Below are 13,185 nucleotides of genomic sequence, written 5' to 3'. Positions count from 1 at the left end.
ATTGCACTGAAGCCCTTGTGGCTTACTTAAAGGTGATTTAAGAAATCCACAAAAGCTTGCAGATCTCCCATGGTTGAGCCACTAATGAATAAAGCACAACATAATAGAAAGTGCATGAAGTTATTGGTCTGAATGTTATTTCCTCCTAAAGTGACTAACATGGGACAGCTGCACTGTTTCTGATGAACTGTGTTGGGGTTAAAGAAGCTAAGAAATTTAGAAAAAGGAAAAAAATGATGTGAGCTTAAACACTAGAACCAACATACCTGGTTCTTCTCCAGAGATTTTTACACAAATTCAAGTACATCAAAAGTGCTTCCTTCTAACTCTTGAGCCAGAGATTGTGGTGCTTTGGAGAGTTTGATACTCTCAGTAAGGTATCATTTTAAAATCTCCTGTATTCAGTTTATGAAACTTGGATGGACCCAATTCAAGAACTTTAAAACGACAAGTCAGCCACGTCATTATGAATGATCCATAACTTGGCAATGAGGTTTGTGGTAATTATTGTTGTTCTTTGAATCCAGGAGGATTGAACTCACTATTTGAATTCTGCCATCATCTGATGAAGAAGTTATCCAAATGATAACAGGATATGCGGCTGAGAACTTCCTCTAATATCAATTTTAGCCCCTGCTGGAGATCTTTCTAACCTCATACCACAGTCACAGCACTGATTTTTAGTTCCTTATTGTATAACATCAAGTTTTGGATTTATTATTTTTTTCCCATTGCTGTAACGCAGTCATTTCCTAATAAGGACAAATAAACTACTCCTTCCTCTTCCTCACATTTATAGGCACTGTAAAGAGCAAAGATTGTAAAAAGCAATTTCATTACCTCATGCAGTGATTAACCTTTCCCAGTGCTTCTGTTCCCAGGAAACCCTGTTCTTACCTCTTTTGCAATGTGTGCTCTCTGTCAAAATGACAGACCCTTGAACTTGAATTTAAATTTGGATTGTATCATGAGGCCGCTTCACTTTTTTCCTCCTGCACATGAACTAAAACCAGCTGACTGCGGCCGAATTGCGCAGAAAGGAAAACGCATTTTAGTTCAACATTACCCTAACTATAATGTTTAGTTCCCTAACATTTTTACATTACTGCATTACTGTATAATGTAATGTGATTACAGTAACATGTTACTTTGGAATGTGTTACACCCAACACTTTTCCAGTTATTGTAACATTCTCCCTCTTCTCCTTCATACTCTGAAAAGAGCTCAGAGAATTTATTTTGCACAACCCCATATTCACATTTTTGTGTTCTTTAAAAAATGCACTGAAGGACCCTTTCTTGATTATGGAACATGAAATCCTGACTGAGGACAGTTTTTAGTTACTGCATGGTGCTACATGGATCTCTGGATCCCATCTCGTCTGTTTTTCCTCAAAGATGGTCAAAACACACAATTATTTATCAGTGCATCAGAAATGCAAAGAAGCTAAAATGAATCTTAGATAGCTGAGAAAGACACAAAAGCATGGCCCTAGCTGTTTCTGTCAAATATCTACAAACAGAACTTGGATAAGAAGAGTGCAGCAAAAGTTCCATGCTTATTTGAATGCTCGGCTCTTCGCTCCTCTCCTCCCATATGTCAGGACAATATTTGCACATTATCTGGCCTTTTCGTTTTTCCATGGCTGAATATCTGATCTGGTGCAGCCAGCATATCTATTAATGGTCTTCTGGTGGCTCTGCCTCCCCCTCCCTTGATTCAGAGATTACCATTTAGCTGCACTGCAACTCTGCTATTGCTTTCCTGACAGGAAGCACTACAACAGCTCTGCAACACATTTCTGTTATCTCGAAATTACAGTATTCTCCCCTCCTGTCGCCTCACCTTAGGCCTTTCACTGTTTACAGTAAATCAGATTTACTCATTCATTTTAGTTTCTAAGCATGATGAACATGTTTTAAAATGCAACAGTTCTGTTATTTCTTGATAGCGTTTTTTGTCTCTGTTGCCCATGCTCCCTAAAAGAATGAGTAAATGAAATTTCCAACTAAAGAGATGTTTTCTGTTATTTCTCCTGTGTAGTCGTGCATTGAAAATTCAAAAACCAAGTCAAAGATTGCTGTAAACAGAAATGAGTTTAGAGAAAAACAGTTTGCCAGAGACAATTCCATCTATTTATATACCGGTATAAGCTCTCTCTCCAGCCTTGGACTGTCTCACTGTTGGGAAGATTTTATTTTTCCCAGCGCTGTGCGCCCATAAGTACAAGTGCTCTTACGAGCTTTCTGTAAGGTGAGATAACTGCTCTGTGGTGACCATTTAGTGGCAGCCATCTGTGAGACAATATGCAACAAAGCTTATTTAAGGCCCACACAAGAATTCAACTGCCCACCCGTTGATCTATCATGATCACTATCCTTCTACTATCATTCTTCTCATCGCAATACTGCCAGCATCGCTATGCTAGCCGTGATAAACATCATGATATTATATAAAGGTACTGAGTAGAACAGCACCTTGATTCCCATTTAACTGCTGTTGAGATTTTCACCAGGGGGTGCACAATTTGGTGATGGATAACATCTACCAGATAGTATCCATCTACCATTTACCATCGCAGTATATTACCGCTAATGCCAATGATTAGCTCATTAGCTAAAAAGAAGAAAAAAAGATATGGTAAAAATGTGGTCCTTTGTTCACTGGCTCACTTTAAAAGTAATTCTCTTAACCATTGCTTTATGGACAAATAAGTTAAACCTGCCACTTTTTTCCCCCTAAAAAACAAGTCTAAATGTCTAAACAGCCGTTAGACATTTCTCCACTCTTTCCACATTTCCACACCAACGCTGAAGAACTCAACATAACCTTTTTCATTGAAAAGGTCTATAGACAGGTCAGCTCAACTCACACGTAGAGACTTTGATCTGATTTTGGTCAAAATGCTGTTAAAGAGTTACGTTGGTTTGTTGAAGTCTTTGTTGTGAGTTTGTTAGATACCCATCACATCAAACAGCTGCAGAAACCACTGTGCATCTCTAAGATGAAAAAGTTCTACTTTACATGCAGTAATACTTATCTTATCTCACATAAAACACAATAAGACAACTTGCTGTGTATAGGTAAATACAATTGATTTGAATTGAATTAATAGTCTTTATTCATTTCAATGTATTAAAATATAGAGCAACTTTAATTGTTGTTCTTTTGTGTATTTTGCTGTATTTTATTGAATTTACAGCTCATCCCTCTCACAGAACCCTTGGCAAAGAGGACATGGAGAATGGGAAAGGAGTGTGTCACTACATGTGATACTCCATATATAGAGCTATAATGTGCTGCCGGGTTCTGAGTTTTAGACCTAAAAAGGAAAATGATGGCCATGGTGGGAGGGAGCTCCTGAGGCAGGGGTTGTACTAACAGAAACTTTCTATAATGTTTCTTGTTCCTTCTTTTCTATTATTTTTAATTCATTTTGGCTTTTTCTTTCTTTTTGCCCCCAAACAGCAGAAATGCAAGCAAAGCACAGTCTGACCTTTACAATTGTTACAATTACAAAGAAACTGAACCCTAATGCATAATACATTTGTCTTGACCTAAAGGAACAGTTAGTGGAAAATATTATAGGAAGTGTATTTATTTGTCTACTTAGTGTCTATATAAGTTAGGAACTAGGGCTGCTGGTAGGAAAACGAAATAGCTTTCTTCTTTCTTACAGTTTGTTGTGTCAGCTGCATATTTATGCACTGTTTAAATGGTATATGCTAAAGATAACATTTTTTATTCATTATGACGAGTACTTTTGTGCACTTTTTGGAAACAGGGATTGTGATAAAGTAATTTTTGTTTTCTATTTTTTATCTGCATTTGTATGACCACTGTTCACTCTGAGTTTAATGAGGTAATTGAAAGCACTGCAGTCACATTTATTAATGTAGTCATTTAAATTCTGAAGAACTTGACTGTTACCCAACACACCGAGAGCATCTTTGCTTGTGACCCCACATACTCAATATACCGTGTTTTTCTTTAAAATACTATGGCAGTGAAAACTGCTTTCTGTCGTGGATGACTGTGCTGAAAGATAACTGACAGTTTCTTGTGTTTTACCTCTGGCAGGTATTTGGATAAAACCCACTCGGATGTCCAGGATGAGGGAGAAGAGGGCTGACTTTGTGGCAGGATGCCTGGGTGGAAGAGTCATCATAGCTGGTGGTCTAGGTCAGCAGCTCTTTTCTATTTAATCCATTTTTCCTGCCTTCTGTTAATCAAGTACAGCACTGTGCCTCATTTCAAGAAGGAGAAGTAGAACAATGGGCAAAGAAACTTTATTTAATTTATATAACACAATTACGTAAAAATCACAAATGTAAGAAATAAAAAGACAAACATCACTGAATGTCTTTCAGTGGTGTGTGATGTACTGTATACAGCCTGTGTCCTTGATCCTGTTGCCATTGAGCCGTTGCTCATGTTATGTTTTTTTCTGGTAGGGATAAAAATATTATTTTCCTTTTTTTTAAATTATTTAATACCATACAGACATAGCACCAAAATGATCTATTGTAGTGCAATGCATGCATCACAGACATCCAGATGAAGGAAACCAACAGAACAGGCAGGCAGCCCAGTTGATATAGATGACTACCACCGGTGGGGATACAGGTCTCTGGAAGTGGATCCTATGCACTATTTGCTCCAAGAAGGTTGTGGTGAAAGCAGGTGATTCATCAAAGCACAAATACCTTTGTGTGTGTACCTCAAGTACAACATCTGAGTGATGCTGTACTTAGATGTTGTACTTGAGGTAAACAACAACATAATTTTTGCCTCATAACTTTTGCACTGTCCACTCCTGCTGTGACAAAACAAATTTCCCACGTGTGGGACTAATAAAGGTTATCTTATCTTATCTTATCTTATCTTAACATCAGAACATTGAGCACAATGGGGACACAGCCATCCTTCGATGGTTTTAACTAAAGCTGGCCAAACTTTTTAATGCTGGCATTAAATTGTTTGGTACTTGTAGGCTAATAATTTAGAAAGATTAAATCATTCAGCCTTTTTTATTTCTTGGTATGTTGTAGGTAAACCAAAAAATGTGAGAAGCACACTGAGACTCAGGAGCTTGACACTAGGATAGGGGATAACAGAAATAGAAACACACGACAGACCAGGAAGACAAAACAGACTGGACACGAAAGGGGAACAGACATGAAAGCAAGAAATAGCCAAACTAGAACATAAGAACCACACAGATGACAGGACCAAGAGTCAGAGCGAGAGCGAGAAAGGCAAACTTCGACAAACGTAAACATACATGACTGACTTAGGATGCTGAGGAGGACACACAGAGGAAAGACTAAGAGACTGGATATGAAAGGAAGCTAAATTAAACAAGAACTAAGATCTAGAAATTTAACAAAAGTATTAGCTGAAGAGCAGAATTTTAATATTCCACAAAAATGAAAAGCGTCTGGACTTCTTTAAGTTGCTTGAAGACATTTCACCTCTCATCCGAGAAGCTTCTTCAGTTCTAAGGGTCAAATGGTGGAGAGTCCCAGATTTAAACCCAGAGGGAGTTTCACCCCAAAAAAGGGACAAAAGGACCCCCTGATGATCCTCTACCTAATCACAAGAGCCAAGGTGTGAAAACAGGTGTGGGTCACAATCAGCCACTTGGGATCAGCGGGAAATCTACACCGTAGCTACATCATGACTCCAAACCCCTCTGAACGCCCTAACCTTAAAAAACAACTGCATATACATGCCGTGTGTTGTGATTGGCTTGTTCACCACTTTCGATTTCTCCTATACATTTACACCTACTTTTTCCCTGCATTTCTTGAATAACAATTATCAATACCAATATAAGGAATAATAATGTATGTGAAAGAATTGGAAACATTTTTTCCTGACGTTCAATTTCCCCCTGACAACAGCAATAAGTGGGGAGCCAGGAGGGGGGGGAGCCCAGGTGGCTCCTCATATAAAACACCTGGACCATGCACCATGATGATCTAAAAGGCTTGTCAGTCACTTGCTTAGATGAGGTCAGACTCTACAAAGACTCCCCACAGAAGTGTAAATCAGGCCTTAGTGTGTCACTTGAGAATCTTTAGTGTTTGTAAAACTCGACTGGAGTAAACTAACAACATTCTCACAACAAAACGGACCACTATAGTCAAAAGAAGATTGATCATTCATCCCGCTGTTCCATGACATTTCACAGTACAGTTACTTTGGGAGCTTCACACCCTTCTTTGTACATATATGCAAAGCCAGAGGCTCACAGAGCAGCAAAAGCACAGATACCAGCATAGAACAGAGGTCATTTTAATAACACAAGACATTGATTGACATTAATTAAGCTGGATAAACCATTAAAGAAAAGGTTGGGGTGAAGGTGGCTTGCAGCTTTGGGGAACCCTGTGTTAGACAAGCTGTGGATTACCTAACACAAACCTCCTGTGGATGTTCAGCTGGATTCTTGTGAATGTGAAAGCCCTAGCATATGATAGTTTTCCCATTCAAACCACTTGTCACCTATGCTGTAGATGGGGCATTGTTAAGAAACCTCTGGCATCAACATAGAATTGTTTGAAGAATGTGATCATTCAGGAAAAAAACTGTGCATTGTTTTGCAACTTTCCTTCTAAAACAAACAAATAGAGTCAAACCATCTGTGATCCAGGTATAAGCACATAATTATCTCAGTATCTGGAACCCTTAAATTGCACCATGTAGAGCAAGGCCTTGGCTTGACTAATTGTTGTTATTTGTTTATTAAAGAGATCATCAGATGATAAAAGGCCTCAACATTTACACTGAACTTGTCAGAGCAGACCACAACTCTCATTTCTCATCAAGGCCACACACAGGCTCACAAACCAGCAAATAAATTTTCCATTAACTTTCCATTTTCTCCCTGACTGAGCTGCATTTGTTAAAGTAAATACAGTGTGAAGTGAAATTGAGCAATGCTACAAATTAATCACAGGTCAGCATTTTTCACAGTGACACGCTTGTTAAACAGATATTGACCCTCTTTTCTTTTGCACTTGCATGCATCCGCAAGAACAGCCTCGGTTATATATCCACAAAGCTGTATCAACACACGCAATCCGATGTAAAGCCCAGAGTTATAGAATGAAATCTGTTGATGCATTCAAAAGCTGTTTGTTCTTGTAAGACAACCTCAGCAGCAACACAGAGCAGGAAGTTACAGGAAGAGAAGAGTTATTTTTTTCATTACTATGAAATCAACACAGCTTAGCTCCAGCTTAAGCCTATTAGGTTAAATTTCCATCATGTTTATCCTCATCATTAATGTCCGAGAGAAAACATCTGACACATCTACAGTGTGAGGAGCAATGAAAAGCTTGGGGAGAATAACACAATCCTTCTCAGCTTCCTCCTCTGCATGCTAACAGTTGCAATTCCCCTTTTGCAAATAGATTTGTCACTCTAAGTTACACTCTTACACAGCGGTCTCCAACCTTTTTTGCGCCACGGACCGGTTTATGCCCGACAATATTTTCACGGACCGGCCTTTAAGGTGTCGCGGATAAATACAACAAAATAAAACTAGTACCGGTACCAAAAAAAAGAAGATTTATTCATAACACACGTGAAAAGACCCAGGAAAACCGAATTAACGATAAAAACGATAACAAAATAACACTGAAAACCGATAAAAACCCTGAAAACCATACATTTCATACCTGAGCCTCAACTCTCGCGGCCCGGTACCAAATGACTCACGGACCGGTACCGGTCTGAGGCCCGGGGGTTGGGGACCGCTGCTCTAACACACTCTCTAGGCCTAAAAAACTTATGCAGTTTGTTTTTTTTGCCCCAGATCCAGAGTGGCAGTCAATGATGTGGCCTGACAGCTGTGCGTGTTTGTGTGTGTGTGTCAGACCATGTGAGAAAGAGAGGAAAACGTCAATCTTGTCCTGCTGAGAGAGACAGTTATGAAATTCAACAGCCAATGGAGAAAGAAAGGGAAAAGAGGATTGAGCTGGATGAAAGAAATAAATGTATGTGAGCGGGGGGAAAGAGGTAGACGTGTTGTATTTTCTTCTGTGGTAATGTCAGCTGTGAGCTTGGCTCGCCATCTAATCCATGATGATATTTTGGGCTTGTGAGTCATTTCTGGTTCATGGCACATTTCCCTCCCTCTGCCTGTTGACTAGGGAAATAAAAAAGGCAAACACATCCACGAAGGCATTCTTGAATGCAGCTAAATTGACGAAGGGTTAAGAAAGCAGAGATTTTGAAGATTCTCTGTGCAGACAATAGGTGGTGGTTCTACTGGGTTACTTCTAGGGGTGGGGGAAAAAATCGATACTGTGTAGTATCGTGATATTTTGTTTGCTAATAATGTATCGATACAGGGACAGCAGAAATCGATATTTTGTTACAAAAAAGGTTTTTGTGCTCTGACTTCAGAGCATGTTGATCCTTTTTCTGAGCAAGAATCCTGACATTCCTTCACTGTCCAAATGTGTTTAACTTTTTTTTGGCAGCAATAAACATGACAGTTTACTTATTTTAATTTAAGACATGTTTTATTTTAATTAAGTTTAAAACTTTTTTATTTAATGTAAAATTATATTTTGTTTTTGAACTTTCAAATTCTTCAGTTGCTGAAGGGGCTGCATAAGGTTTCACAAATTGCATAGTTCAGAATAGCTATAATTGTACCAGATGGTTGCATTCAGTTAAGTTGGACTAGACTGTAATACAAACCATTCAGTTTGTCAACAATAAAACTGACTGAAATGAGAGAAAGACTGAGTGCGAGACTTTGATATTAGATAAAATGAATATTGATAAAGTTTACCTTTATGTACAGAATCTGAATATCGCAAAATATTTTTAAAAATTGCAATAATATCGTATCGTGCGTTAAGTATTGTGATAATATCATATCGTGGGATGTATGGTGATTCCCACTTCTAGTTACTTCTATGCTGACATGGGTAATGACAGTGTGCCCTGAAGGTCAGTATTGGGAGGAATGATCTGCTAATCAGCTGAACTCAGAAAGTGTTCTGTTATTGGACTTCATCGATTGTTTACAATGAATCCCGTGTTCGAATGTAAGCGTGGCCAGAAAGGTCTCTGTGTCTCCACTTAGACTCCTGCTATCTGTGATCTGAACCTGGATAATCAGTAGAAAAATGGTTGGATGGATGGGCAACACCATCATGTAGAATTCAGCTTCGAAAACACACAAAAGCGAGCAACTCCAAGCTCAAGTCTGCTCTTATTGGCATCCATTATCCATATTATAAAGTTCTAAACTTCAAACAAACTTCAAATATCCATACAAATAAGCCATATAGAAAGTATATGGTTGCACCACTGTGGTTTGCCTTTCTGTTTGGAGTTTAGATGTTCTCTCTGTGCTTGTGTAAGTTTTGTCCTTTGCCTCAGGCTTTTCACCCACAGTCCTAAGAAATGCATGTTAGATTAATTGATGACGGATAGATAAATTGTTTGAAGTGTATAGGACTTAAACACTGTATGAATGTTTTGCTAAAATGTGATCTGTAATCTAAAATGCTGCTCAATAAGACTTGAAAAGCAATATATAAAAAGTATATATTTGCAAAGACATTACGTTGAGCTGTATATCAGTAATGTCACAGTACAGTAACGAGCAAACTTTAGTGTCATTTTAGCATCACTTTAGTAAGCGATGCAGAAAATGTCTTATTCTGCTTTTATGCTTACTCCTCATTTGCTTCCACGCCTGCTGGAATTTCAACATATTCAACACAAATTAGAAAATTGATTACGCTCAAGTCCTCTGATTAAAATCACTGAGCTGGGCCTCTACACCATGTTTGTATTGTTGTTTGTATTAGATGATTTTTTATGCAATTATCTGACAAATAAAATGCAATGTTGTGTGATACAGACCACAGTTTAATTCTGGTGAGTGAAATTCTAGTGTTAGTCTGCCACTGTGTATTCATCAGCAGACATACGTGATGTACTTATAGAGTTTTTGGATATAGCTTGCTGACCAAGGTCTAAATACAGTCAATTTTGCATCCAAAAACTGAATATGGTGGCAGCCAAATATATAGTATGAGTTTTCAAAATGCAATGTCAGAAACCATTGGGCAATTTTACATCTATTTTACATCCATCTTCTATACAGTACCATATTGCAACAGCTATATTTAGCTTGTTGTCTTGGATTTTTTAACTAATGTGTAAATTCAATTGACAGAAAAATGTTTAGAAACTAAACATTAAAGACAAGCACAGTGGGCCAACTAGACATTACAAGAGCTGCTCAACCATAAAAGTCCATGTCATGAAGCTCCAGCTGCTCAGTTTTTGTGTCAACCCTGCTTCATAACTTCACATGGCCTGTCACTTCATGATTACTGTGTTTCCTAAACACTTCCACTTTGCAATAATACCACTTAACTATGGAATAGAAATTTCATGAACTGATTTGTTGCTATCGTGGCATCCTTTTACAGTACCCTACTTGAATTTTGCAAGCTCTTTAGAACTTGTTCTTCATTGACAAATGTTTGTAGAGAAACACCAGTCTCTAAGAGATTGCATCAGAAAGGGCATAAAACCCTTGTGACAAGGGAGAAGCTAAAAGTAGCTTTCAAATTTTAATTTTAGCATGTAGTTTACAGTATTTGTATAGGTAAAAAAAAAATGTAAGTAAACGCTGAAGCAAATAATCAGTTCAGCACTGCTCTCCTCTCTGTCACTCATATTAAAATGTCAGTTATCACTATTGGCATCTGGAATACATCAGCATATCTGTCTTCATGTATGAGGTTTTGTTACCTAAGCTACAGATATTTAATATCTGTAGTCAAGATCAAAGTGAACCATGATAATAGACACAGGACAGGTTTTCACTCAACGTCACACCACCTCTGAAATGGCCGGAACTAGTTTCCAGTATTTTCCACCTACCTATAGTCCTCCCTTAGAAAGGATGTTACAGTTAAAGTAATTTTAAGACTACTTGTTTGGTTTTTGGGGGTGAGTTTTTCTTAGGTTTTTCTTGGAAGGAATACATACATGGATCTTATCCGGTTGTTCAGTCTGACGTCACTGGCCGTGTCTGGACCTAAACTCCGCTGCAGGTCCATATATCAAACGATCACTATGGCATTACTGAGAGTTGAAAAACTGTCTAAAGTCTTTCATCTTTAATAAAATGATCAGCGTTCTGCTCTACCAGGTGTAACAATTGAGTTTAACATCCAGGCATCCATGAAAACTGAATTTATGACATTTAACGGAGTTAGAAGTTAGCAGGGAGTTAGCTCGCTAGCTTCTATCTAAATACAATATAGCATGTCCTGACTGCGGGGTTTTGGAAACAAATTAAAACGTACAGCTCCGTTATCACTTCCAACATAAATGAAGACAGAAAACTAAACAGCAGTGACGTTTGTAGGGTTACTGAAGTTGGGCTAGCTGGTATATAATGATGTGCTACGTGACCTAGCGACACAGCTATGTTAGCATAATATAAACAAGCTAACTTTTTTTCCACTCGATAAAAGTTAACGTGAGTGTTCTCGGTGGTCAGGAAGAAATGTAATCGGATGGCAGGATGCTGTAAAAGGACCAAACTTCAGCCAGGAGAACAACTGAGATAATCCATCCACAATACGAGGTTAGTCATTCATATACTGCTGCATGGGCTGGGCTGTAGTTACATCCTAAGGTTTTAAAAACTGAGCTTAAATAAATGATTAGTGGTAACAAAAGCCGAGAGAGGTCAACAGTGATCACTGACTGTTTTAGGAGCTTTTTGAGATCAAATAGAAGAAAATACATAACATTAAACATGTTAACAACACAAAAGCCATATTAAACGCAGACTACTTTAGGCCCGGAAGTAGGATTTGTCGTGTCATCCCTGAACAACCGAATAAATACTTCTTACATGAATCAAGCTCAATTTGTCTTTACAAAAATGAAGTCACAAAGCTGGAAGAACTTAACTAGACTTTTGTAATACTACAACTATTAACTAGTTGTTCCTCTATTAAAAGGGGGCGACCCAGCAGTGTTAACTAATTACAGACCAATATCTAATCTATCTGTGCTGGCCAAAGTTCTTGAAGCTCTTGTGTGTGAGCAGTTAAAGGAGTTTTTGCGCATCAATGCCATTTTATCTGAATATCAATCAGGCTTTAGGAAGAATCACAGTACTATCACAGCTGCAATTAGAGTGGTAAATGATATTACTATTGCACTTGATAAAAAACAACACTGTGCATCCCTTTTTATTGATTTGTCAAAAGCATTTGACACTGTTGATCATTGTATTTTAAAACTTAGACTCTTCCAGTCAGGACTCTCTGAGAGAGCAGTGGCATGGTTCTCAAACTACCTCAGTAACAGGACTCAGTGCATTAAATCTGACGGTCTATGTTCTGACTTTGTTACAGTGCACAGCGGAGTGCCACAGGGTTCTGTATTAGGTCCCCTTCTATTTATCATTTACGTAAACAATCTTAGTCTACATGTGCCAGATGCAAACTTGCACTTCTATGCTGATGATACAGTTATTTACAGCTGTGGTTCAACTCTTGTCCAAGCCATCGACTCCTTGCAGAAAGCCTTTTCTGCTGTCCAGCACTCATTACATCAGCTTAAACTTGTTCTCAACGCAGACAAAACAAAGCTCATGTTGTTTTCTAAATCAAGGAGACGAGCCCAAACAATCCCATCAGTAACCACTCTTGAAGGTAATAAAATAGAGTTGGTTCACACCTATAAATATCTGGGAATCTTAATTGATGACTCGCTTACCTTCAAACCACATGTAGAGAATCTTGTGAAAAACCTGAAGTTAAAACTGAGATTTTATTTTCAAAATAAGTTGTGTTTCTCTTTTAATACAAAGAAGCGGCTTGTTGCTGCAACATTCTTGCCTGTGCTGGATTATGGTGATATTCTATATATGAATGCTTCTGCTCAATGTCTTCGAATGGTTGATTCTGTGTATCATGCTTCTCTGAGGTTCATCACTAACTGTAAATTTCAGACTCACCACTGTGAGTTATACTCTCAGGTAGGATGGCCTGCTTTGGTAAGTCGGAGGAACTCTCATTTATACAGTTTTATATATAAGGCGATACTTGGGTTGCTGCCTTCTTATATATGTTCCCTGCTTGTAATGAAACATGCTGGTCGGTATTCTCTTCGTC

At 38.2% G+C, this 13,185-nt stretch overlaps 1 protein-coding gene across 1 annotated transcript in view; it reads left to right on the top strand.

Moving 5' to 3' along the window:
* klhdc8b (kelch domain containing 8B) overlaps positions 1-13,185 on the top strand; it is a 272,810-nt gene that overhangs the window by 227,877 nt on the left and 31,748 nt on the right. The window contains exon 5 of the mRNA XM_086276790.1: positions 4,082-4,183. Within this exon, the coding sequence (XP_086132916.1) occupies positions 4,082-4,183 (102 nt within the window). The remainder of the gene's footprint in view (positions 1-4,081; positions 4,184-13,185) is intronic.

This window comes from Aulonocara sp. 'chitande type north' Nkhata Bay, linkage group LG20, assembly GCF_057382095.1.
Source record: "Aulonocara sp. 'chitande type north' Nkhata Bay isolate Kocher_YH1m ecotype deep benthic linkage group LG20, A_spYH_male_GT1.1, whole genome shotgun sequence".
Classification (NCBI taxonomy): domain Eukaryota; kingdom Metazoa; phylum Chordata; class Actinopteri; order Cichliformes; family Cichlidae; genus Aulonocara; species Aulonocara sp. 'chitande type north' Nkhata Bay.
The sequence above is the reverse complement of the archived record's forward strand: the minus strand, read 5'-3'. Positions and strand labels throughout refer to the sequence as shown.